This window comes from Leptodactylus fuscus, chromosome 8 (genome assembly GCF_031893055.1).
Source record: "Leptodactylus fuscus isolate aLepFus1 chromosome 8, aLepFus1.hap2, whole genome shotgun sequence".
Lineage (NCBI taxonomy): Eukaryota > Metazoa > Chordata > Amphibia > Anura > Leptodactylidae > Leptodactylus > Leptodactylus fuscus.
Window position 1 is genome coordinate 79063297 of NC_134272.1, and position 25467 is coordinate 79088763.

Here is a 25467-nt window from a genome sequence, read left to right on the forward strand (position 1 = left end):
AAATGGGATTCCTTCCTGAGATAGCTCTTTTAAGTATTTATGGCATTCCCTGTGGATATAGCTCAGAATTTAAAGGGTCTTTCATATGGATAACCTATCCTTAGGATAGGTCATCAATATCACATTGGTGGCTGCTAAGTCCCAGTATCATCATGACCAGGTACAGCTTGTACATTTTGTGGTGCCTAAGCCTGGTTCTACATGTTCCTGCAGCATAGTCCCATTCAAATACCAGGTGTATCCACCATAACATGTGTGGCGCTATGCTTGGTAAGGAAAGAGGTTCTCCATACTGACTGGTAGTTAGACCCTCACCAATCTGATCACTACTATCAAAGTCCCTAAGAACATCTTTAATCTTCATGGTCTTGTCTTGATCGTCTTTTTCTGGAAAACTGTGCACCATAAGCCTAAGGCTCACAAAGTGGTAAGTTCCAGCCACTAGGTGTCTCCCTCCTTTCTAATTTGATGTTCTCTCCGTTAATAGGGAAGATCTGTCTTTAGAAACCAGCACACTCAACATGGAACCCTGTAGGTGGAGGGGCACAACCTCTCCATGCTTTCACACAATTTTCCCTGTAAAGAGATAAGTACAGCACAATTTCAGTAACCACTGGCATGTCATAAGGATATCAGGGGCCAGGTCTAGCTAAGAAATAAACTTTTTACAGAATAGAATCTACTCAAATTCTTCAGCAAACATCAAAAAACAGATTCCGGGCAAGTGAAATAAAACAAGACCCAATAAACATTACTGGACAGACACGACTTACCTTCCACGTCACTGCTAAGGTAATTGCGGACTTCAGTCAATATGAAATTAATGTCTTCCTCTGTGGGAATGGGGTGGTGTGTGACCTCTGTTGGAGTGTCTGTGGTTCCAGCAATGGTCATCTTCTCCCATGGCAGGAAGAAAATAACTCTACCATCACTTGTAGCTGGATCAAGCAGCCCCATGTTGTCAGGGCTACAAAAGACAAGAAATAAGAGGTAAATGATCAGCAGCTTTTCAGACAATTTGATGTTCTCTTCCCGTTAATAGGGAAGATCTGTCTTTAGAAAACAGCACACTCAACGTGGAACTCTGTGAGTGGATGGGCACAACCTCACCATGTTTTCAAACAACTTTTCCTGTACACTGCACAGAGAGGTGTCTGCAATTTCTCACAGCTTATAGCAAATGTATGGTGAATCTATCTACTTCTGACTAGCTACTTGTGTTATTACTGTTGGGATGTTAGTCATCAACTGTGCTCAGGTCCTGTATATTTAAAGTCCACTGTACCTGGATCTCCTATATTAAGCTCACTTTGGCTTTTCTCAGCTATATGTTGGCTATTGTACAGTTGGGTCTGGCAAAATTACATGTAAATAAACCGGTAGTAGTAATAGTGGATAAGGGAATGGGGAAGACACCACTGTAATGTACACTCCACCTGCTTCAGAGGGAAATGCAAAATGTGCTGCAGCTAGAGATGAGCGAATATACTCGATCAAATACCTCCGACGCATAGCTCCCCGCGCCAGGGAAGGTGGGAGGGCAGTAAAAATTCGATGCCCCGGAAGTGTTTATGCAGTGGAAGCTATGAAGCGGAGGTATTCGAATGAGTATATTCGCTCATCTCTAGCTGAAGCCATAATGGGGCTATCACCAGCATAAAAACTGACCAGACACTATATATGAAGACTTCTACAACCAGAGAACAGATTAGACCCTGTAGATATTTCAATTTATCCATTTTTCCATTCTTGCGCCGATCCAATCACAATACCTGTAGTATCCGGGCATCACAATATGCACACCGGCACTAGGTTGGCAGATTTTGCTGGTTTGCTGATTGTCCATTTTCCGTAAAGAGTCTGTGAACGGCCCGGTGGCATTGATGACACATTTGGCTCGGACATTGAATTCTTGTCCTGCAAAAACAAAGGAATGAACACTATAAAATCTCATCATATGGCACATTATATATATAATATATATATATACTGATCTGCATATACATAAGGAGAGAACTATGGACTCCATTTAACAATGGTACAATAATTAGGGAATAACATAGGGATCTAGAGTCGCAAACGGTACAATAATTAGGGAATCATTGGGGAATAACACTGAGATCTATAGTAGTGAACGGTACAATAATTAGGGAATAACACCAGGATTTATAGTAGTGAGTGGTACAATAATTAGGGAATAACACCAGGATCTATAGTAGTGAGCGGTACAATAATTAGGGAATAACACCAGGATCTATAGTAGTGAGTGGTACAATAATTAGAGAATAACACTGGGATCTATAGTAGTGAGCGGTATAATAATTAGGGAATAACACCAGGATCTATAGTAGTGAGCGGTACAATAATTAGGGAATAACACCGGGATCTATAGTAGTGAACGGTATAATAATTAGGGAATAACACCGGGATCTATAGTAGTGAGCGGTACAATAATTAGGAAATAACACGGGGATCTAGAGTAGTGAGCGGTATAATAATTAGGGAATAACACCGGGATCTATAGTAGTGAGCGGTATAATAATTAGGGAATAACACCGGGATCTATAGTAGTGAGCGGTATAATAATTAGGGAATAACACCGGGATCTATAGTAGTGAGCGGTATAATAATTAGGGAATAACACCGTGATCTAGAGTAGTGAGCGGTATAGTAATTAGGGAATAACACCGGGATCTATAGTAGTGAGCGGTACAATAATTAGGAAATAACACGGGGATCTAGAGTAGTGAGCGGTATAATAATTAGGGAATAACACCGGGATCTATAGTAGTGAGTGGTATAATAATTAGGGAATAACACCGGGATCTATAGTAGTGAGCGGTATAATAATTAGGGAATAACACCGGGATCTATAGTAGTGAGCGGTATAATAATTAGGGAATAACACCGGGATCTATAGTAGTGAGCGGTATAATAATTAGGGAATAACACCGGGATCTATAGTAGTGAGCGGTATAATAATTAGGGAATAACACCGGGATCTATAGTAGTGAGCGGTATAATAATTAGGGAATAACACCGGGATCTATAGTAGTGAACGGTATAATAATTAGGGAATAACACCGGGATCTATAGTAGTGAACGGTATAATAATTAGGGAATAACACCGGGATCTATAGTAGTGAGCGGTATAATAATTAGGGAATAACACCGGGATCTATAGTAGTGAGTGGTATAATAATTAGGGAATAACACCGGGATCTATAGTAGTGAACGGTATAATAATTAGGGAATAACACCAGGATCTATAGTAGTGAGCGGTATAATAATTAGGGAATAACACCGGGATCTATAGTAGTGAGCGGTATAATAATTAGGGAATAACACCGGGATCTATAGTAGTGAATGGTATAATAATTAGGGAATAACACCGGGATCTATAGTAGTGAGCGGTATAATAATTAGGTAATAACACCAGGATCTATAGTAGTGAGTGGTATAATAATTAGGGAATAACACCGGGATCTATAGTAGTGAGCGGTATAATAATTAGGGAATAACACCGGGATCTATAGTAGTGAGCGGTATAATAATTAGGGAATAACACCGGGATCTATAGTAGTGAGTGGTATAGGGAATAACATAGGGATCAGTGAATGATACAGTAATGACATGACTATAGAACACTACAAGCACTACATGTACATATAGCAGGCTACAAGTCAGATACCTGTTAGAACGTCTCTACAACGTGCGCCGCACACGCGCTCAGTGCCGCTCTCCAGATCTGTCTTCTTCAGCAAGCCCACCACTTCAGTGTAATTGGCTGTGGCAGCGCCATACCTGGCAGCAGTCAGAGCGATGGCAAGGTTCATTCGAGCATCGTTGTGCTGTCCTGCAGCAGAGGACGGAATCAAAGGAAGGACATGAGTCACCTCAAGCCACTGACTTGTGCTATGGAAGTGTGTCACAACCGATCTGTCACATCTGTCCCTGTCACTGCGAATCTTCCTGATGGCTGGCTAGATCACTCCCGAATTATTTAAAGATACATTGTCTCGCTTGCATCCCCCCTATCAGCCCTCCACTCATCTGAGCCTGTATACATGAGGACCCCATGGGCTAGTGGAGGGGTAATTATACAGTAATTAGTGGAAAGTAAGATAAGAACACAAACTCTCTAATAATTCCAAACTACAAATCACTGAACAGGAGATAAACCTGCACATGGGTAGTCAAGAAGTCCTCATGTAGATTACTGGACTAGAGAATTAACGACTAAAGAGAACTTTATATCCATATTAATTAGATTATTAATTAGTGACATAATTACATAAATAATCAATATTACTAAAAAGTCTGATTCAGTATTAATGGAGTCTGTGATCAATTAGAGAAATAAGCAGATGCAAACAATGATCCCACTATGAAAGTACCATGGTGTATACTCATGAATACAGGATATACTCACCACTATGATATATACTCATTAATACGGTACACACTGATCAGTATGATATACACTCAGTAATACGGTATATACTTATCAGTATGATATACACTCATCAGTATGGTATATACTCATTAGTATGGTATACACTCATTCATACGGTATATACTCATCAATATGAATTACACTCATCACTATGGTATATACTCATTAATACGGTACACACTGATCAGTATGGTATACATTCATTAATATGGTTTATACTCATCAATATGGTACACTCTCATTACTACGATATATACTCATTACTATGGTATACACTCATCAATATAGTATATATACTCATTAATACACAAAGACGCATAAACACACATTAACAAATGGGATCTGAGATAACAATTAAGAACCACAAACATTCTACTTATTAATGAAGGCCATGGAACCCGGCAGTGTGAATACGGTTTTGTATCAATCTTCCAACTTACAAACAAATACATAAAATAAAAACAAAATAAGATCTTTTTTGTTGTTGTTGTTTCCTTTTGTACCCCATCGCTGTTAGTCAGGACACAGAACTAAAATTGTGAACATTTTAGTATTTGGTTTTGGAGGGAAAACCCAGAATTGATATGAAGTTGCTTTTTACGTAAATTTCTGCAACAAATTTTCCGAATGTCGATAAACCAATTACAGATGTAGCCAAGATGAGGAAATTCATCAGTAGAAAGGAATTTTATTCATGTCATACATAAAATATCTTTGGTAATATTCATTTTTTGATTATTTTTATATATGCCGTAGAGATTTTTTACGTAGAAAATTCTGTCCAGGCTACAAGCGTGAAGTTATAGAACCAGGAGAGCGAGAGGATTAATAGAAGGGTTTATGGAAAGGATCATTTCTAATTTCTAGGGTGTTTTTTTTTTTTTTTTTTTTTTGAGGGGTGGGGGAAATTAAACAAGTATTAGTTACATTGTTTATGTTATACTACTACTACGTATACTATTAATTTTATTTTTTTTAGATTTTTTTATATTTTACACTAGTAAATTTTAGCCAGATTTTTTTGGGAAATCCAGAAAAACCTCTTCGATAATAATCATCAGCATTCCAAGTAAGGCCGTCAAGTTGGGACCAATTTTGAGTCGATTCATAGTCAGAAAAAAAAGATACTTTGTCTCCAGCTTCGAAATAAAAAAAATATAAAATAAAAACAATTATTTATATATATATATATATATATATATATATATATATATATATATATATATATATATATATATATATATTATACTTATAGTTTAGTAGATATTGACTTTCAAAGGAATCCATCACTAACTTTTGGGTGAATTCTTTACAGTTTGTGTCTGACCATGCTCAACCATTTATGAGTCGGAGCTAACAATTAAATAATAATTTTAAATTTTTAAAAATTATCTTTGAAAAAATTGAATTTTTTTCAGATTTACAGCTTCAATTCTATGCACAAGTATTCTTAAATTCACAAACCAGATAATAACAGATACCGTATATACTCGAGTATAAGCCGACCCGAATATAAGCCGAGGCCCCTAATTTTACCACAAACGAAAATGGGAAAACTTATTGACTCGAGTATAAGCCGGGGGGGAAATGCAGCAGCTCCTGAAAAATTTCAAAAATTAAAATGGTCGGAGTCTTTGGGTGCAGGAGATACTGGGGAGGGGGAGGGGAGGGGGTGTTTTGGTTGTCGGTCTGCCCCTGAGCTTGAGGACTGTTTCCCCCCCCCCCCCCCCCCCCCCCCCCCCCCACACACACACACACACACACACACACACACACTTGGAATTCAGCCTGGCTGAATATAGGGTATCTGCAGTGCTCCTATTAACCCCTTCCCGACGGAACAGGAGCACTGCAGATCCCCTATATTCAGTAGACCGGGCACTGTCAGACACAGGTGATACCTAATGTGTTTGTGTTTCACAGTCATTTTCTACTTTTATATGTATTCTAGGGAAAGAAGGGATTTAGAATTTTTATTTATTTTTTTATTATATTTTTTTAAAGTTTCTTTTTGCTTGACTCGAGTATAAGCCAAGGGGGGCTTTTTCAGCACAAAAACTGTGCTGAGCTTGGCTTATACTCGAGTATATACGATAATCTACTTGACCAACATTATAAATCGCAATAAAAACTATGCAAATAGAAATAATGTATCTGATATCCAGGACCCAACAATCACAACCAATAAAACAAAAAAAACAAACAAATAAATTCTGTTGAAGTTGATATTTTTGGCGAATGGTTTATTTGCCATTATTAGACTATGGACATGGAATCCTCCAAATTTAATTTTTTTTTTATACAGCTTTCCATAAAGGAACAGCAAAATGATTTATTAACAAATAAAAGTATCGAAAAAAAAGTTTTTACATTTATCATTTTCCGTAGAAAACACGACCCCGAGAAAAATAAAAATAAAAAAAAATCAGATTTCCAGAATTGGGGACTTGGTGGTCGGAGTAATTTATTTATTTTTATTACAGCCCAAATCTAGACACGAGAGCGTCGGGTCTCCCATGAAGACAGCGAGTGCGAGGATGTATGAGTAATAGATATTGTTGTTGATCTATGTCGTCGGCATCCCAAATCCTTAATACAAAATTGATTATGTAAAATATCTGGGCTTATGATCTGTCTGCCGTGCTAGGGACCAGTACAAAAGTAATCTGTCTATGGCAAAAGGGCAATGGACGGATCAATGTTTCAGTGGGTCTCGTGTCCGCTCCCTTCGGCGTCCTGTCTTGGCCACGTTTAAATCAATAACGGGAAGTGATTTTCCGGCTTTTAAGCTAGATTATGCAATTTTTCATGCACTGGGGTAAACCAGGAGAAAGGAACTCGAAAGAAGAAAAATTTGGAGCTGCCGGATGAATTATTTATGTAGCACATAATGGCCTCGAATTTCGATAGTTGTAAATGATACTTAGAAGAATACAAAAAAAAATTGGGAAGTTTTAGGCAGTCTGGACGGAAAGAAAAACCAGTCAACATCATCCAAGAATAACTCCAATGCCACATCTGGACAGTTACCCTACAAGTCAATGGGGCAGATTTAGGATTTATTTACTTCCAGTCTTCTGCACCAGTGGAGGTTGCACCTGGTTTACACCCCTCTTTATAACTCAAGCGCCCTCTGCGGGGCCGTACGCCCGCACACATCCTATACCAGTCAGCAATAATAGATCTAGGGCACCGTCCATGCCCCAACTTTGAACATGAAAGTTTAATCTGGCCCCAAAAATTGTAACTTTTTAACTCCATGTATGCCAAATAACTGGTTTACAAGGCCTATTAAAGGGATCCTATCATTGGATACCCTTTTTTTCTAACACATAGGAATAGTCTTAAGAAATTCTATTCTTCTCTTACCTTTAGATGTCTTCTCCTCGCCGCCATTCGGTAGAAATCTGGATTTTCTTCGGTTTGCAAATGAGTTCTCTCGCAGCACTGGGGGTGGCCCCAATGCTGTGAGAGAAATCTCCAGCGACGCCTCCATCTTCATCTGGAACGGCCTCTCCGTGTCTTCTTCTGTCCTGGGTTTCAATCTTCTAGACACGTACAGTCGGCTCTGCCATTGGGCCTCGGGCCAGCTCAGCCGACTGTGCATGCCCGGGGCCACAAGAAAATAGTCGCTTACACATAGAAGATTGAAACCCAGGATGGAAGAGGATGCAGGGAGAGGGTGTTCCAGAAGAAGATGGAGGCGGCGCTGGAGATTTCTCTCACAGCATTGGGGACACCCCCAGTGCTGTTTGAGCGCTGGAGACCGCCCCCAGTGCTGCAAGAGAACACATTTGCATACAAAAGAAAACCGGGATTTCTACCGAATGGCGGCGTGGAGAAGACATCTAAAGGTAGGAGAAGAATAGCCTTTCTTAAGGCTATTCCTAAATGTTAGGCTGAAAAAAGGGTATCCAATGATAGGATCCCTTTAAATCTGCTATTAAAGTGAAGTACATGGTGTCTACCTATGGGTGGCACTAGAGAGTGTTTTCTATCCTTCTGGAGAGGAGCGGTTTTGTTTATTTTTCCCAGAGGACATTGTTCTAAGGACTTCCTATAGCAGGACCTCCACAAGGAGACTGAAGACCCCCAAGAGGAGATTTATAATAGAATGGTAATTTAGTTTACAGCCCATACCCAGGTTTCCCGCTTGGTATACTGTATATTAGTACTCTCTACAATACTGAAGAGCCATGACCTACCTATATCCAGATATATCCTATACGTGTCTAAGAGACCACCAGTGGCAGTCTGTCTAAGTTGTTTCAACCACGTTATAGTTTTTTACTGAATTGCTTACATGAGAAATAGAAGTCCTTAAAGGAGTTGTCTATATTTATTATTATTATTATTATTAATGTCCTTAGGATCCAGATCATGTCCTGTATAGTGGCCGGGGGCCCACTGAAGTCAATGGGAGCTGAGCTATAATACTAGCACCTGGCAACTATGCAAGCCACGAGCCAATTGCTTACAATTGAACATTGGAACATATCAATATCACTAGTGCCCAACACTTAGCACCCCCACCGATCAGATGTTTGAAGAGACTGGAGTGCTGTGGCCTCCTCACTGCTCACCAAGTAGAGCGCCACACATTACATAGTGGCTGTGCTTGGTATTGCGGCACAATCCCAATTCATTTGAATGAGACTGAACTACACTCAGGCCTTATGATACATGAACGTGACATCACTGGCCTTCAAAATGGAAGTGTTGCTTTCTCTTCATTCATATAATGTGTGGGGTTCTGGGTGCCGGACCAAAACCAATGTGAAATGAGTGACCTATACTATGGATAAATCATCAATACATAAATCCCCCCCAAAATATGTGTAGTGGCGACGAGTTATTTTCCAGTCTTTGACCTCCCTCAAATAAACAAACTGTATGATCCAGACTGAAAACATGAATACGGCTTTCTACGCCCCATTGAAATCAGGTATTTTTACAATAATAATAACGCACTTACAACGGGAGATAAGACCCAGTCAGATAGAGGACGCCGTGTGAAACGTCTTACTATATTTAGCCCCAGGACGAAAATAGAAGTCTACAAAAGTTATCACACTCCGTCCTGCAACCTGCAAATATTGTTCTGTGCAAACACAATGTGCTATCTGAGAATCCAGAGGCCAGACCAGTCTCCCACCATTGTTCCCCGGGAGGTGTTTGGGTGGGTTCTCTGCGCGACGCACGGCCCCAGCACGCAGATTACATCTGTCAGTACTAGTCACATGTTAGATCTCCATCTACCAAGGGGGTGAGCAAAACAGATCAGTCGTTAATTCTACGAAAGAGTCTCGTGGAATTATAGTGAGACAATGGGGTCCCAGGTTTAACTCCTCAAATGCCACAGATCCTGCAGAATTCATACTGGAGTCTAAGACTTTCATAAAGGTCCCCCAAATATAATCTCAGGACATAGTGATCTAGTGCTGGGATCCCCCAGGAATCTGCTGTAATCTGTAGTAGAATCTGACAGCGAGCGATCCATATCACTGCAGCGCCCCCATAGGGGAAAGAAAACATTGCAAAGTGTCTGTAGACATGATTGGTATTCCATTCATGTGACTCTTAGGGGAAGTTCACATGGAGTTTTTTGGTCAGGATTTTGAGGCCGTAACAGGTGTTTTTTCCTGGGAGCCGGCTTGTTCCGACTCCCGGAAAAAGAAGCAACATGCTCATTCTTCATGCCGCTTCACATCGCGATTAGGCCTGAAGACACTCCCTCCTCCCAACTAGACCCATTCATTGGGCCTAATCCGGAGCAGAGTGAGCAACTGGATGCCGCTGCAGCGCAATGGCATTCAGTCGTGGCTACCTGTTTTTTGGACTGGAACCTGAGGCGGCCTCCGCCTCAGGTTCTGGTCCACAAAACCCCATGTGAACTTACCCTTAGGCTTCGTGTACTCAACTGGGTGTGCTATCTAAGTCTAAGGCCCGGTTCACATCTGCGTTTAGGATTCCATTTGGGGAGTCTTTGGGGTCTGTGTGGTTTCTTAGCTAACTGCTTTTTAATGCATATAGGTTTCCGTTTGGGGGGATCCAAGCAAACTCCCCAAATGGAATCCAAATGCATACGAGAACTGTGTCTAAGCCAACTGTCTTTTGCGTCTTCCAGGTTAGTTTGTCCATTCCAAAGGATCCAGAATGGAATAGAACAGCAGAAGACACTAAGATAGAAAATTATGTCCTGTCCATAAAGCCTAACACTTTACTGGCTGAACTGGTTAGGTTGGTGCAATCACTAGTATTCTATTACTGATTAAAGGCAGTCTATTCAGTCCAAAGTCAATCCAATGCCATTAACAGGAGATGAAACATACAGTCATGGCCACAAACTGGTGACCCAACGCAGAGATAACCATCTTATAATAGATATGAACTTTGCTCAAGTGCTCTGGGGGCGGGGCCTGATTTTAGAAATCTGTCTACAGACCGGTGCAACATAGGCAGAGCCTAGAAATGTCATTCACAGCTACAAAGGTGTTATTCCAGAGTGAAACCAAAGCACTTCCATCTGTGTATAGGGAAATCTGGCCAGTCAGGCCCCGCCTCCATTGCACCTGCAGGCTGTTTTGTATATCCATAAGAAGATGATCATCTCTGCCTTAAGATTACAGGGGGTTACATATATAAACTACAAGTTCTCCTGAAGATTTTCCTACCAAGCTATATATCAATTTGTTCAGCTCCTCCTGCTCTATAACATACTGCCCGCAGATAGTTACAATGTAACAGGTTGGATATAAGAATCTAATTATTACTAGTAGCAATACTGTATCCTATTGATTCAGTTCATACATTGTTACCACCAGGCAGCTGCTCCAGAAAGTGAAATGTTAAATCTGATAAGAATGGCAGACTATGGGTCAGCATCGCTTTCCTTGCATCGCTGACTGATTTGAGAACTGGTTACTGGAAGTAATTTATCTTCATCTGTCCCTGAACGGTTCCAGATCTGGCAGCAGTTCAACAGGTAGATATTTAGAGCTAGTGATGAAGCCTCATTTTGTCAGGAATTGATGCTAACAGACACTTGAATACGTCTCGGAGTCAATGTCGTCTATGCACTCTACTTGACCATACTGGGATTTGGGAAGGATTGGAATAAAGGGTTTAGGGTGGAAAAACTAATACAAATTAAAAAAAAATAAATACAAATACACAAATTGTATCCGCTGTAAACTAAGAGATTTCACACTTGCAGAATTTTTGTCCAATCGTCTGTTCCATTGTAGGAGTAGGAGAACGCACTTAACAGAATTTAGTCCATAGTCGAGCCCAATTTTGGGCGGAAGTTGGAGGGACGGAGTTAGAAAAAGTTACTGGCTTCAAAACTAAAGGATTATTTTTAATTACACGGTTATATACTGTTGTTAGACCTACTAATATAATAAATGTGAAAGTTTGTGTGTTTGGATGTTTGTTCCTCAATCACGCAAAAACGTCTGCAGGGATTCAGCTCAGATTTGGAACATACATACCTTGGAACCAGGAAAGATACATAGGCTACATATTAAGCAGCTAAATGCCCACACAACGCTACCGCAAGCCCCGAATTCGCCGTTCCGCAAGGCTAATGGAGCCGAGATGACGTCATCTGCTCTGCTTCAGCCGCTTTTCGATAGGTCCGCGGCATTGTGTGGGCAGCGCTGAGGACGTTGTAGCACATGCCTCCCGCTGCAAGCTCTAGAAAGTCTGGAGCGAGCAGCCATGCTGTAGGTGTGCGAGAAGTCCCTCTCAACGGTTCAATCACTGCTGTAGAGGGGTTGCTCACCCCGCTGTCACCACACCTGCAAAAACTGCACAGCACGGTGGCATGATTGGGGGGCAGCGAGTAAGGAGGGGCCAAAGTGGTGACCATTTGGGGTGGGGAGCAGGGGGTCCCGGGATGGGTAAATGGGGGGCACGCGGGAGGGGCCAAAGAGTGAGAAATGGGTCCAGGGACCCACAGTACTACAAGGAACCCTGGGACGGTGGTCACACGCATGCGCAAGGGTGCTTGGGGGTTGCCGGACCACACCTGCAATTACTGCACAGCTCAGTGATGGTGGGGGTGGTTTGGGCGCCAGGGGGGGAAGGGCGCCGCGGACAAAGTCATGGGAAATGCTAGTATTATATAATTAGATGTATAGTTTGTTACACATTTACTGTCATGGGAATCAACCACTGGATTATTAATGATATTATAGAATTATTAATACTATATACATAGATGTATAGGCGATGGTATTGACTGGATGCCAGAAGGTTTATCAGGTGTTTTAGCGCCATGTAGAAGCCGTATAACATTGATCACTTCCGCACGAAGTTTCTTCTTCCGCACCCATTACAGATGGACATGTAGCGCCGCCATTTTTGACAACCCATAGTGACATTTTTAATCAATGGGGTCCATGCGCTGAGACCCCACCCCATAGAATGAGGCAGAAGCCGTCTGCTGTGTCCCCTGTAAGGGCAGAGTGAGCCGTGTACTGATCTATCAGAAATATAGGAGACTACCCTCCATTTGCATGGTGTGCCAAAGAAAGCAGAGACACTTTGAAATGAAGGGGAACAGGTACCAGCTGTGAGCTTTGGCCCCTTTGTTTTAAGATCCACAGGGTCTTGGTACCAGGGCTCCCACCAATCAGATCAGCTGCATCTATTCTTCTTCAAAAAGATTACAAAGTCCCATATCAATATTTAGAAAGAGGTTCTGCAGCAGTTCAAATGTGCATTACATGGAATAGGATATCCTTTGAAAATGATCACAAATCCCATGCAGAGTTCTATGGCCTGTAAAAACACACTTAAAGGGGTTGTCCTAAAACCACAACGATCTAATACAAAAGGCCATCCCCAATCGGTGACTGGGAGACATAATACTCCACCACTCCATTCAGTCTCTCTGGCCTCATATACATGAAAGTGGTTTTCGCCAGTGTGCTACACACGGGCCAGTCCTGTATATGGCCACAGTGACTGTCACTAATCTGTGTTGCAGAACAGAGTCACAAAACTCAGGGCTAGTTGTCTTCCTGTCCGTTTCGTGGCTCAGTCTCCTTCATTCCAATGAGGTCCATAAAAAGCGCAGGCATCCCAGGGGTACCATCTACGTGCCATCTGCTCCGTTTTTCATGGACCACGACACGACTACGGTCATGTGCCCATAGTCTAAGAGAGGTCATCTGTCACAACCTTCGCCAGTTTTATAGACTTTAAATAGTGTTATTACAGACGGCCCCCCATTCTTGTGATCAGTGGGGGTCCCAGGGTTGGAAGATCTACCCAAAAGTTGGACTTTGGTACCCTGATGTTTTATATCAACATGTCAAGTTTTTATGACTAATCTTCTTCATTATTTGCCGTAGGGGGCAGTATTCCAATTAAAAATTTTAATTGACAAAAATAAATTAAGAGAACTGAAAAAGGGAAATGTAAATCCCATCAATATTTGGTGTGACCTTTACCCTTTGCCTGCTTCTCGGTACAATTTTTGGAGGGGAGGTTGTTCCTCTTGGAGAACGAAGCCCAGATCTTCTGTGGATGTTGATTACTCCAATCCGTCTGTCTTTTCATGTCGTCCCAGACAGACTGGATGATGATGATGATGATGAGATCAGGGCTATATCTATGGGGTCATATCATCACTTCCAGGACTCCTGTTCCAAAGGGTAAGGGTCACACCAATTATTGATGGGGTTTACGCTTCCTTTTTCTTCACTCACCTTATAATATAAATTATAAATTATTATATAATATTATATTATTAATTATTATTCTACATTTAATAAATTTAATAATTATAATATACTTAATTATTATTATTATTATTATTATTATTATTAATATAAATTTAATATATTTAATTTTTATTAATTATATTTTTATATATTATTATTATTTATTATTATTATTATTATTATTAATTCCATTTCTGAAAGCATTCTTACCTGCCTAAAACTTTTGCACATATAACAATTCTGGCACTTAAAGTACTACAAAATATATATATATATATTCTATTCTATACGCAATGATCTATACATTTGCAGTCCTAAACATCCATTTATACACATCTGTTCCCCCATAGCAAGAGCTGAGCGTGCATGAAAAAAAAAAAAAAAAAATTGAAAAGATAAAAAAAATAAAAATAAAAAACACAACAACCCACAACAGCCTTCTTTCGGCTGCACTAATGTTTAACCCTTCTCCCTTTTATTACCGAAGTGCCCCCGAATGCATTAATGTCCCTTTCGGCAGAGAAGGGTCAAGCACACGGGATCTAACATTTCCATAAAACCACATGTAATTTTGCCGTGGCCGGTGTCGGGGAATAAACAGTCAAATCCAACCAGTCAGAGGGAAAAAACCGCTATAATATGAGGCTCCCTTGAGGTAAATGTAGTTCATAGTCCTGCCCCCGCCCCAACCTCAGCCATAATCTCTGATTCCTGGAGGTAGAAAAAGCACTGGAGTGAGGAAAATTCTGCAGCAAGACATAATGATACAAAATGACAGGGACAATAATGACAATGAATTTCATGTCTCCGAGTCATGAGCCGGGAATGCCTGACTGGGCTGACTTATACAATTAAATTGTTACAGGTACAGCAGGAGATTCAGTTATCGTCTGTAGGCTTTTGGGACCGCTGCCATGGTGCCGAGCGGCTGAGGAACATACAAGATGTGGTTTTGTTAGAAACATATGTTAATAAAACCCGCAAATGTGCCTTTAGTTTGGCAGCGGCTGCAGAAATACCAGCGAAGCAGATGCAATACATTTGGGCGCTTCAATTGGAACGGAGAACAAGGTGTCCGGCCAGTCAGGTGGAAAAAAAAAATCGGTTTATTTCAGCTTTTGTAGACGGGAGGAAAAAGGGAAATACATTGGGTTACAATTCTGTAAGCGATGTCTTTATTTAAGGGGAAACTCCAAGAAAGAGAGAAGTTTATTTTTAGTTTTTTACTGATACTATTCAGAGATGGCGACTCTTCTCTACGTGGATGTGTACGTAAGGCTTCATGCACACAACCAAAGGTGTTCCATTATTTTTAGGGCATGTCCTATGCAGATCCTATTTCATGGATCTAAGCAATGTAAAGTGAAGGATACTCGGATTCCACATTCAGATCTGCGAAGGACAGCGCCAAATCAGGAAGATGTCCATGTACGTATGTTAGGGTCACACGTTCATTCAATGGCGCCATAGAATACTACAATTCCGGAATGCTCCGTTTCATACGGCCCATACAATGTTACTGCAACTCTTCTCACATTGAAGCGAATGGGAGCTGAGCTGTGATTGTGACTATGCTCAGATGAAACGTCTGGCTCCGGAAACTATATACTACTGTGCGTGGCAGCTGAATGGTGCACGGTCCTGAGGTTGGCTCCACAGTCAGATACTAATGGCTTATTCTAACAATCCTGGAGAACCCCTTTAATTCTATATGTTCCTTCTGACTTGTATATCACTGGCCTTTTGTATTTAATTCAGGACTGCAAATATACACAGTCCAGTCATATTAATGTGACACAATACAATCAATAGGGAAGAAAAGGGAGGAATACTCAGCCACCAGTAGCAATGTCCAATATTCCAAGATATCCTTTCACCACCTTCACTTTCCAACATAAATAGCCGTCGCACGGAACTGTCTCCCTCGGCTCGGAGCTGTATAGCATGTAAATCGTTTGAAATAGCACCAGCGCAGCCACTTGGAAAGTAAAAACTCCTCTTTATTGTGTCCACAATAGTGAATCTTCACACGCAGGTTACAAACATGGAAACTGCGCCAGACTGACGCGTGTCGGATAAAATAGCTTCCTTTCTCAAAGACTTTGAGAAAGGAAGCTATTTTATCCGAAACGCGTCAGTCTGGCGCAGTTTCCATGTTTGTAACCTGCGTGTGAAGATACACTATTGTGGACACAATAAAGAGGAGTTTTTACTTTCCAAGTGGCTGCGCTGGTGCTATTTCAAACGATTTACATATTAATGTGACCACCGCCTATTTTTGACGTCAGCGTTAAATAACCAATCACAGAAGGCACGTGTCATCAGCCATCTGGGTGCGCTCATCATTGTGGAAGGCACGATGGATCAACACAAGTGTGCATCTATCCTTGCGGACCATGTACACCCCTACATGTGAGTTGTTTTTCCTCAGGATGATGGCATCTACCAGCAGGACAATGCGACGTGTCATAAAGCTCGGAGTACGTGCGTGGTTCCAGGAGAACCAGGATGAGTTTACCGTACTCCCTTGGCCAGCAAATTCCCCAGACTTGAACCCAATTGAGAATCTGTGGGACCACCTCGATCGGTTGTTCAACCGTGTAACCTAGCGCAGCTGGCCACGGCACTGGAGTCGGCATGGCTCAACATCCCAGTGACATCATCACAACATCCCCTCTCTTCCTGCACATCTCGCAGTGGTCCGATCTGCTAAAGGTGGTTATTCTGGATTTTGACAGGTGGTCGCATTAATGTGGCTGGACTTTGTAGATACTTGCACCCATCAGCATGGTGAAACTTTGGTCTGGGGATCAATGATCCCACCATAGGGAATTACCCCTATAGAAGTTATGAAAACAGGGCTGAACATCAATGCTCGGCTCGCTGCATAAATTTCTACCACCTCCGGAGTCACCCTTGACTATGAATGAATTCTTCTGAATTTTTGAGACCCATTGGAATCCTCTGATACTCTTGTGATCCATGGTCATGTGTGTTTACAAAGGATGGGTCTATAGACTATGAATGAGTACAAAAGTCCCTATGGTACGTATGGTATAGGACAATGGTGTAATGATCTGTCTCTCAGGCCGTCTCCACCTCCATCAGCTCAGCAGCAAGAACAGCATAGAATTATTCTGGGGTCGGGAAGTGTTCAATGCAGAGAACCTGGGACAATACACATGGAAAAGCGCGGGCAGCATGACAACTCTGGCTTTGTTGGTCATGTAGGAAGCATTATCATATTGTCTCCATCACCTATATAACTCCAGCAGCCATTTTCAGGGGTCGGAATTGCTGAAAGGCTCCCATTAAAGAAAGCCATGATGCCTATGTGAAATAGTCTATGGCATCCTCCAAGTGGAACAATCCATTGAAAGTGATGGAACCATAAACAACCACATACAGTGTCTCTACTCAGGACATTTTAGCAGCCCCATTATAATGGTATATAACTGTGTTTTGCGTATTTCCCTGACCGGGGCCAAATCCAGGAGAGCAGTGAAGAGCGTCATCTTAAGTTGTCCATGAAGGGTAGAGTAATGCTGCAAACGCTGCGCCTTACTTTATGTTTCTATAGTTGGCCCAAGTGAAGTTTTGGGTCCGGTGTGTGAGCCGCTTCTGCTTTGCCTTTCTGCTGCAATTGAACTGCACTGCCGATTTTGTACGGGGCTCGTGCAGTGACATTGTATGTATGTGCGATAACCACGCCAGCTGCAGCGGGTATAAAAGGTGCTATAAACTAACCCCTAGTGTAAGACAACAAGTACGGGGAAGCCATGGCCAGTCTCGACTTATTTACAAAGATTTAAAGGGGTTAACCAGGATTTTTTTAAAAAAATCCATGGCTTATCCTTACGGCAGTCCATAAATATCTGATCATTGGGGGCCAACAGCCAACCCCAGCATGGATCAACTATGTAGAGATGCATCTGTATTATATACACTGCATTGAGTCCCATTGCATTCAATGAGAGCCATTAAACAGGGTGCAGAGTTGGATGAGCCCCCAAACAGCTGATCCGTGCAGGGGACTGTTGTCGGCCCTTGCAAAAAAAATTAAATATATAAATTCTGCACAAACCCTTTAATATCACCCTGATAAAATACTTATTTTTATATTCATATATACACACATGGGCTATATCCACAGCTATACAATATCTCTATGCATTATATATATATATATATATATATATATATATATATATATATATATATATATATATACACACACACACACGGGCTATATCCACAGCTATACAATATCTCTATGCATTTTTTATATATACACACACATGGGCTATATCCACAGCCATACAATATCTCTATGCATTATTTATCTTCGTCTCACACTTTAATGAAAAGCCATGTTTGCGGTGAGCGGCCGCCCCACTACGGCCTATACTGATCTTTAAACAAAGCATATTCTAATTTATTGAAATCTCGGCTTTCGTAGATGTCCTTGAGCTACGTAAATGAAAGTGACAGATCGCTGCTCAGATAGCAGCCACGTTCCTCCCCCCAAAATGTTGCCTTTTTGCTGTTCAGGAGTATCCGAAATCAAGTCAATGCTAAATCAAGTCTGACATGTACCCCTAAGAAACACACTTGTAAGTTGTGCCTTCAAAGGAAGCCTTAAATAAATAGGACACGTTGTGTACACCCAGGCTAACATCCAACATATGCTTTAGCTTCCAGATGCTAAGACAGAGCAAGCATCGCCTCCGGTGCAGTCTGGGAAATGTTACGGCTGGTACTTACACCATTCATAATGCTCTTTGTGTTCTTTGGCTACAGGAATAGATCTCAATTAAAAATAGCCACGGCGCTGCTCATTCCGCGGCGTAATTATCAATCTGATTTTTTACCGGTTCATCCAAACATATAATTCTTTTTTAGTTGACCCAAGGCCAGAACTTGGGGCGGTGGAAAATAAGAATATAATTGTCACAACGCTGGTGCACAGAGGGGCGCGGAGTAATACGGGACAGATTGTGTCTATAGGACTAGTGGCGGGGATGGTTTCCAATTGTTATTGTGCTGACGGCGTTGACTTATTAGTATATTAGAGCGTTCAGAGTCATCTGTGTAAGTTATGGCTCAAACTGCGAGGAGAGATTTTACGCTGCCCCTCATTTAGATTGATGCAACGAATGCTGGCTCCCGAAAAAAATGGAGTGTGCTTATGGACATTATGGAGGGGGGCCTTCATTCATGACCCCCTTCTACAAGAAAGAATGGAGAGTCACTCTATGAGGCCTAGAGGAATTCTTCTGTTACATGGATAGCCATTCGTTTTTCGCCAAAATAAAGTACGTTTTTAATGGAAACAATGAATTTTTTGGAAATAGAACATGAATTCATTTGATCAATTACATACTGCCATGGAAACCCACCGGTACCCCATAATCATGCCAATGGGCTTAGAGAGGGGGCCCCTACTACTTTAATCCCACAGACAGCAGTGAATGCAGAATACAAGGGGTTAAACTGTCAGGATCAGACCCATATCCTACCCTGGCAGTGAATATTACAGCTGACACCCAACTACTCATTACGTCCCATCCACTAGTGCTACCATTGTACAATTCGTACTATTACTCTTCTTATAGGGCAGTCCTGGCAAATATCCATCCTTGACAAAACAATGGAACTTTCTGTTTCCTTTTTGTCTCACCAGTCACTTCTATTCAGTTAGGGAACTGCTGATGTTACACTCCCCGATCTCATACAGCCCGGCTCCCGTTTATGACATGTGGCTCCAAGGCAACTTTGCACACTACATCCAGAAATTGAATGCGAGGACTCCATGTCCTGATATTCTTCGGGATCCACATGTAATTCATTAAGAGGGTATAATGCTTTGCAGAAAACACTAAGGGGGCATTATACTGTGTGGGAACCAGTAGAGGTCCATTATAATGTGTGGGAACCAGTAGAGGTCCATTATAATGTGTGGGAACCAGTAGAGGTCCATTATACAGTGTGGGAACCAGTAGAGGTCCATTATAATGTGTGGGAACCAGTAGAGGTCCATTATAATGTGTGGGAACCAGTAGAGGTCCATTATACAGTGTGGGAACCAGTAGAGGTCCACTATACTGTGTGGGAACCAGTAGAGGTCCACTATACTGTGTGGGAACCAGTAGAGGTCCATTATACTGTGTGGGAACCGGTAGAGGTCCATTATACTGTGTGGGAACCGGTAGAGGTCCACTATACTGTGTGGGGTCACCACTAAGGGGCATTATACTTAGTAGCGATCACTAAGGGGACAATACTTTATGTAAAAAGCACTAAGGGGGTATTATGCTTTGTACAACTCGCTAAGGGAGTAATATGCTTTGTAGAAATCAATAATGGGGCATTACGCGGTGTCAGGACCAGCAAAAGTCCATTATCCAGAAATGGGACTACGAAGAGGGTATTATACTGTGTTGAGACCACTAATGGGGCATTATACTGCATATGGACCACTAAGAGGCTGTTATACTGCCTGAGAAACACTATAGTGGCATTATAATGTTTGGAGACCACTAAGGGTGGCATTATACTGTGTGAGAACCACTAAGAAAGCATTATACTGTTTGGGGGCCACTATGGGGATATTACACTGTTAGGGGGACCCCTAAGGGAGTATTATACTGCATATGGACAAGGGGCCATTATACTGTTTGGTGACCAATAATAGGGTATTATACTGCATGGGGACCACTAAGGGGCCATTATACTGCATGTGGACCACTGGGGCCATTATACTGCATGGGGACCACTAAGGGGCCAGTATACTACATGGGGATCACTAAGGTGGTATTATGCTGCGTGAGGACCAATAAGGGCTGTTATATTGTCTGAGAACCACTAAAGTGGAAATATACTGTTTGAAGACCACCAAGGTGGTATTATACTGCGTGGGGACCACTAAGGGGCCATTATACTGTGTGGGGACCACTAAGGGGCCATTATACTGTGTGAGGACCACTAAGGGGCCATTATACTGTGTGGGGACCACTAAGGGGCCATTATACTGTGTGGGGACCACTAAGGGGCCATTATACTGTGTGAGGACCACTAAGGAGGTATTATACTGAGTGGGGACCACTAAGGGGCCATTATACTGTGTGAGGACCACTAAGGAGGTATTATACTGAGTGGGGACCACTAAGGGGCCATTATACTGCATGGGGACCACTAAGGGTTGCATTATACTGTGTGAGAGCTACTAAGAGGGAATTATACTACATATAGACCACTAAGGGGGCATTATACTGTTTGGGGACTACTAAAGACACAAACTAAGATTGTTAGAAGACTTAAATAGATTCCTTGTTTTTCACCTTCTTATTGGGAAGGAAAGGGGTTGGGCCAATCCAAAAATATAAAACATTCCTACCCCCTCAAAAAATACAAAAAATAATAAAAAAAAAAAAGAAAGAAAAAATCTAAAAAATATTTTTTTAAAAAAACAAAACTGATTAAGAATCCATTGACAAATTTTAATTTTTTTTTAATACAATTATAAAAAACAGGTTTTTTTTCCCTACTGGCCCGCTTTCCCATTTCATACACAGCGTGCGTTCTTCCTGAACTCACACACATAACACATTTTTTTCCAAACTCAAATATGTATTTTTTTTTTTTTCTTATTTTGCAACCTCAGAAAGAAATCCTTCATATCCAGCGCGAAGGCCCCTTTAAAAACACAGCTGCGGAAAGTCAATATTCAGGGTGCGCACGGCAGCCCGGCCGGCCGGTCAGTTACAAGGCAGCTCATTTATAAAGCGGAGCTCTGTTCCTTTCAGCAGTCAGAGCGGCAGCCTCCACTTTTAAAGCTGTCACATCTGTTTCAAACCAAGCGATTTGAGCCGAACAATAACCAGCCGTCTTTCAAGTTGTCAGAAACCTCAAGAGAGACATTTAGAACTGCTATCTTTTTCTTCTGTTTGTGCACCAAGATTTTAAATAAAATGGCTGCCCTTTTGTATCCTGCAGATTTTCAGTTTGCCAATTTATTTTTTTGTTCATGAAAATATTGTTTCCGAACCTGTGACAGTTTGGCAGCGGACCTTATCAGGGATTCAGCGATAACATGTTTCTTTTTTTTTCTTCCCCCCCACCTTCCTCTGTTCCACCAGAGAATGATGGTATAGTGTTCACCGACATTAAAATTCAATCTGCGCTGTATTACCACATGAAAAGTAAAGCGAAACCGTAACGATTCGCACCTCGGATTCTCAAGTGCAAAACAGGCCGGACTAACCTGCTCGGCAAGCGGCGCGCACCGTCGTAGATCGGCAAGGAAACGCGATGCAGGAGGCCGTCACGTTTTACAGGAGCCCAAATCTAGGTTATCGATTGCAACGCGTGAAGTCACTTTTCTACCAAGAGTCTGTTCATCCTGAGCCTCCTATTTCATGACTGATCATATTATACTAAGGCCTCAAGCAATGGGAATACAGCTCTGAACACCATAACAAGGCTCCCCGAGACATCCATTGGGCACCGCAGTAACTTTATACGCCTCTAAGTTCAGACAGAGGAACACTGAATTTTTTTCTTGAGTAAAAAAAAATTGTATTATGTAGCAACGGTTCTAGAATATAATACCCCTGTGATACACGTGCAGCCATACTTGACAACTTTGATATGTAGATTTCGGGGTATCCCAGCATGCCATGCAAAATTTGCCCTTGGGGCTGTGACACGTGGAGTACTTTTTGTGATGTGGATGTAAAGTGTTCCAATCACCAAATTCCGGATGTGTCGGCGCAGGACATGATCACGAGACTAGAAGATGCCAGGCATGGGACTCTTCCTTCCCTTTTTGCCTCCTGGATGTTTTGGGGAGAGTTGGCCATTCTGCAGACTCCACTGTGTCATGTGCATGAGGTTCTCGGCCTGGCTGATACTTTGTATTCAAAAAGTTGTAGAGCTAGATTAGCACTGGCCAAAGCCACCAATTTTGGCCAATCATCCAACGAGCTTGGGGCCTCCTGACATCCCAGATGGCAGAAGTTGGGAGTAGATCAGAATCAGATGTTTGGATTTCAAAGTTTTTGAGAAGATTAAAGAGTGATTTTCCCATTTCCCAGTTCACTACGTCAAGCCAAGCGAGCACTTGTATGGGGCAATATAATGGACAGATTATGGTCGAGGATACCCATCTTGGAAAGAGCAAAGTATAAAAGTAAAAACTAAGTACATACAAAGGCAGAGCCAAGCGAAGCAATATACCCAAGTGGTTGAATAAGCGGAATCAGATTTGTATAAGCCATGAATACAATTTTTCAATTGTTGGAAATTGCCAAAATTTAAAATTTTCTGCTAAAAATTCCAAAGCAATTTTTTTTTTTTTTAGAATGAGCACAGGATCTATTTTTTCATCCTTGCTTTCTGCTGGAAAAATTTTCTGTAACAAACCTGCTTTGTGTGAACTGTAATCCGAGCGGTGAAGATTTATATGTTTATATAAATGAATCAAAATTGCATTAAGAGACAACTAAAAAATATTTAAAGGGATTCTATCATTAAAATTGAATATTTTGTCCCTAACACGTAGGAGAAGCCTTAAGAAAGGCTATTCGTCTTCTACCTTTAGATGTCTTCTCCTCCTCGCCATTCTGTAGAAATCCCGGTTTTTGCTGCTATGCAAATGAGTTCTCTCGCAGCACTGGTGACGGTCCTCAGCGCTCAAACAGCACTGGGGGCGTCCCCAATGCTGCAAGAGAACTCTCCAGCGCTACCTCTATCTTCTTTTGGAACAGGCTCTTCACGCGTCGTCTTCTTTGAGTTGGCTTCAAACTTCTAGGCCTCGGGACTACGGCAAAGCCGACTGCGCATGCCACAAAAAAATGGCCACTTATACAGTATTGTAAGCGACCAATTTTTAGTGGCCGGCAGGCATGCGCAGTCGGCTGCCCGAGGCCTAGAAGTTTGAAGGCACTTCCAGAAGAAAACGCGAAGAACAGGTGGCATTGGAGAGTTCTCTCGCAGCATTGGGGACGTCCCCAGTGCTGTTTGAGCGCTGGGGACCGCCCCCAGTGCTGCGAGAGAACTCATTTGCATACTGGCAAAAACCAGGATTTCTAACGGAACGGCAGCGCGGAGAAGACATCTAAAGGTAGGAGATGAATAGCCTTTCTTAAGGCTATTCCTTCGTGTTAGGGACAAAAAAATTCGAACATAATGGTAGAATCCTTATAAGAAAGATAAAAAAAATTCTTTAAAAAAAAGTATCCAAAGGGAGGAGCTTAATAGAATGGACAGTGCTAAGAGTCCGGTGTTCTCACTGCAGAAGATGAGGGAGGTTTTTCCGTACGTTACACATAGTCCCCCTGTAATGAACAACTTATAAACTGCGGCCACATATCTTTCAATACTCCACATCTTAAAGCGCACTTCTCTCATTTTTTTCGGATACACTCCCCTTCACAGTCTGCAGATCCGCCAGGTAAACACTCCAATTTAGGCTCCATATTACCATGTCTATGAAAAGCTTCATCTCTGCCATCTCGCTTCCTCATGCCGTATTCTTAGGGGGACAATAATCTTTGCATATTTCGCCCGGGAGGATGATTATAGCTTTTGTCTTCAATGATTTGCTCTTGATGTTCCTCATTTGTTAAAAAATGTATTTCTTAATCTCTGCGGTTATCCCCTAGGCTTCGAGGAAAGTCATTGCTAGAATTTTAAATCATTGGAAGGGAGTCTTAGGTTGGTGTGATTCATAGGTTACCGTCTGCCCGGGAGGATTATATATAGGAGGTCTGGAAATCTATAGACTCACTGGGATACTGGATACTATAGCGTCAAACTTTATTAAAGTGATTCATTTAGTTGAATCTTCTCCGGTTTGTATTGACTCCGGCCTGAAGGTAAAATCTGTGAATCCTTTGTCCCTCTTTATAAAAATTCAGGAGAAAGGCACTTCAATCTGCTTGAAAAATATGGAGAGAAAAGCCCTGGAGGCAGGACCTCACTCCACGTTTTTCAGACAGAAAATGGGGCGGAAACCCGACGAACCTCACTATAGTCTATGGGGTCTGCGTGTTTTCATGGGTAACCGCTTTGTAAATGGATTGGGTTTCCGTTTTTTTGGACATAACGCAAACCCAAACGCCGGCGTGAACCTAGAGTAACATCGAAAGATCTCTATGGTATAAGTTATAGCTACTGTGTTACAAGCAAGTCTTTCCCTTCAATATGGAGAGATTGCCAACAACGATTGTATTCAAATGGTCACTATAGTTTCAAAAACTTTCTGTCTCATTTACT

The 25467-nt window shown here is 41.8% G+C and overlaps 1 protein-coding gene across 2 annotated transcripts in view; it reads right to left on the bottom strand.

The window, feature by feature from the left end:
* The window catches only part of GPD2 (glycerol-3-phosphate dehydrogenase 2), a 135944-nt gene that overhangs the window by 78416 nt on the left and 32061 nt on the right, over window positions 1–25467 (bottom strand). For both annotated transcript variants that reach the window (XM_075284482.1, XM_075284483.1), the window contains exons 7-9: window positions 3692–3856; window positions 1773–1917; window positions 774–967 (exon numbers count right to left, since the gene is read on the bottom strand). In XM_075284482.1, coding sequence (XP_075140583.1) covers window positions 774–967; window positions 1773–1917; window positions 3692–3856 — 504 coding nt within the window. The remainder of the gene's footprint in view (window positions 1–773; window positions 968–1772; window positions 1918–3691; window positions 3857–25467) is intronic.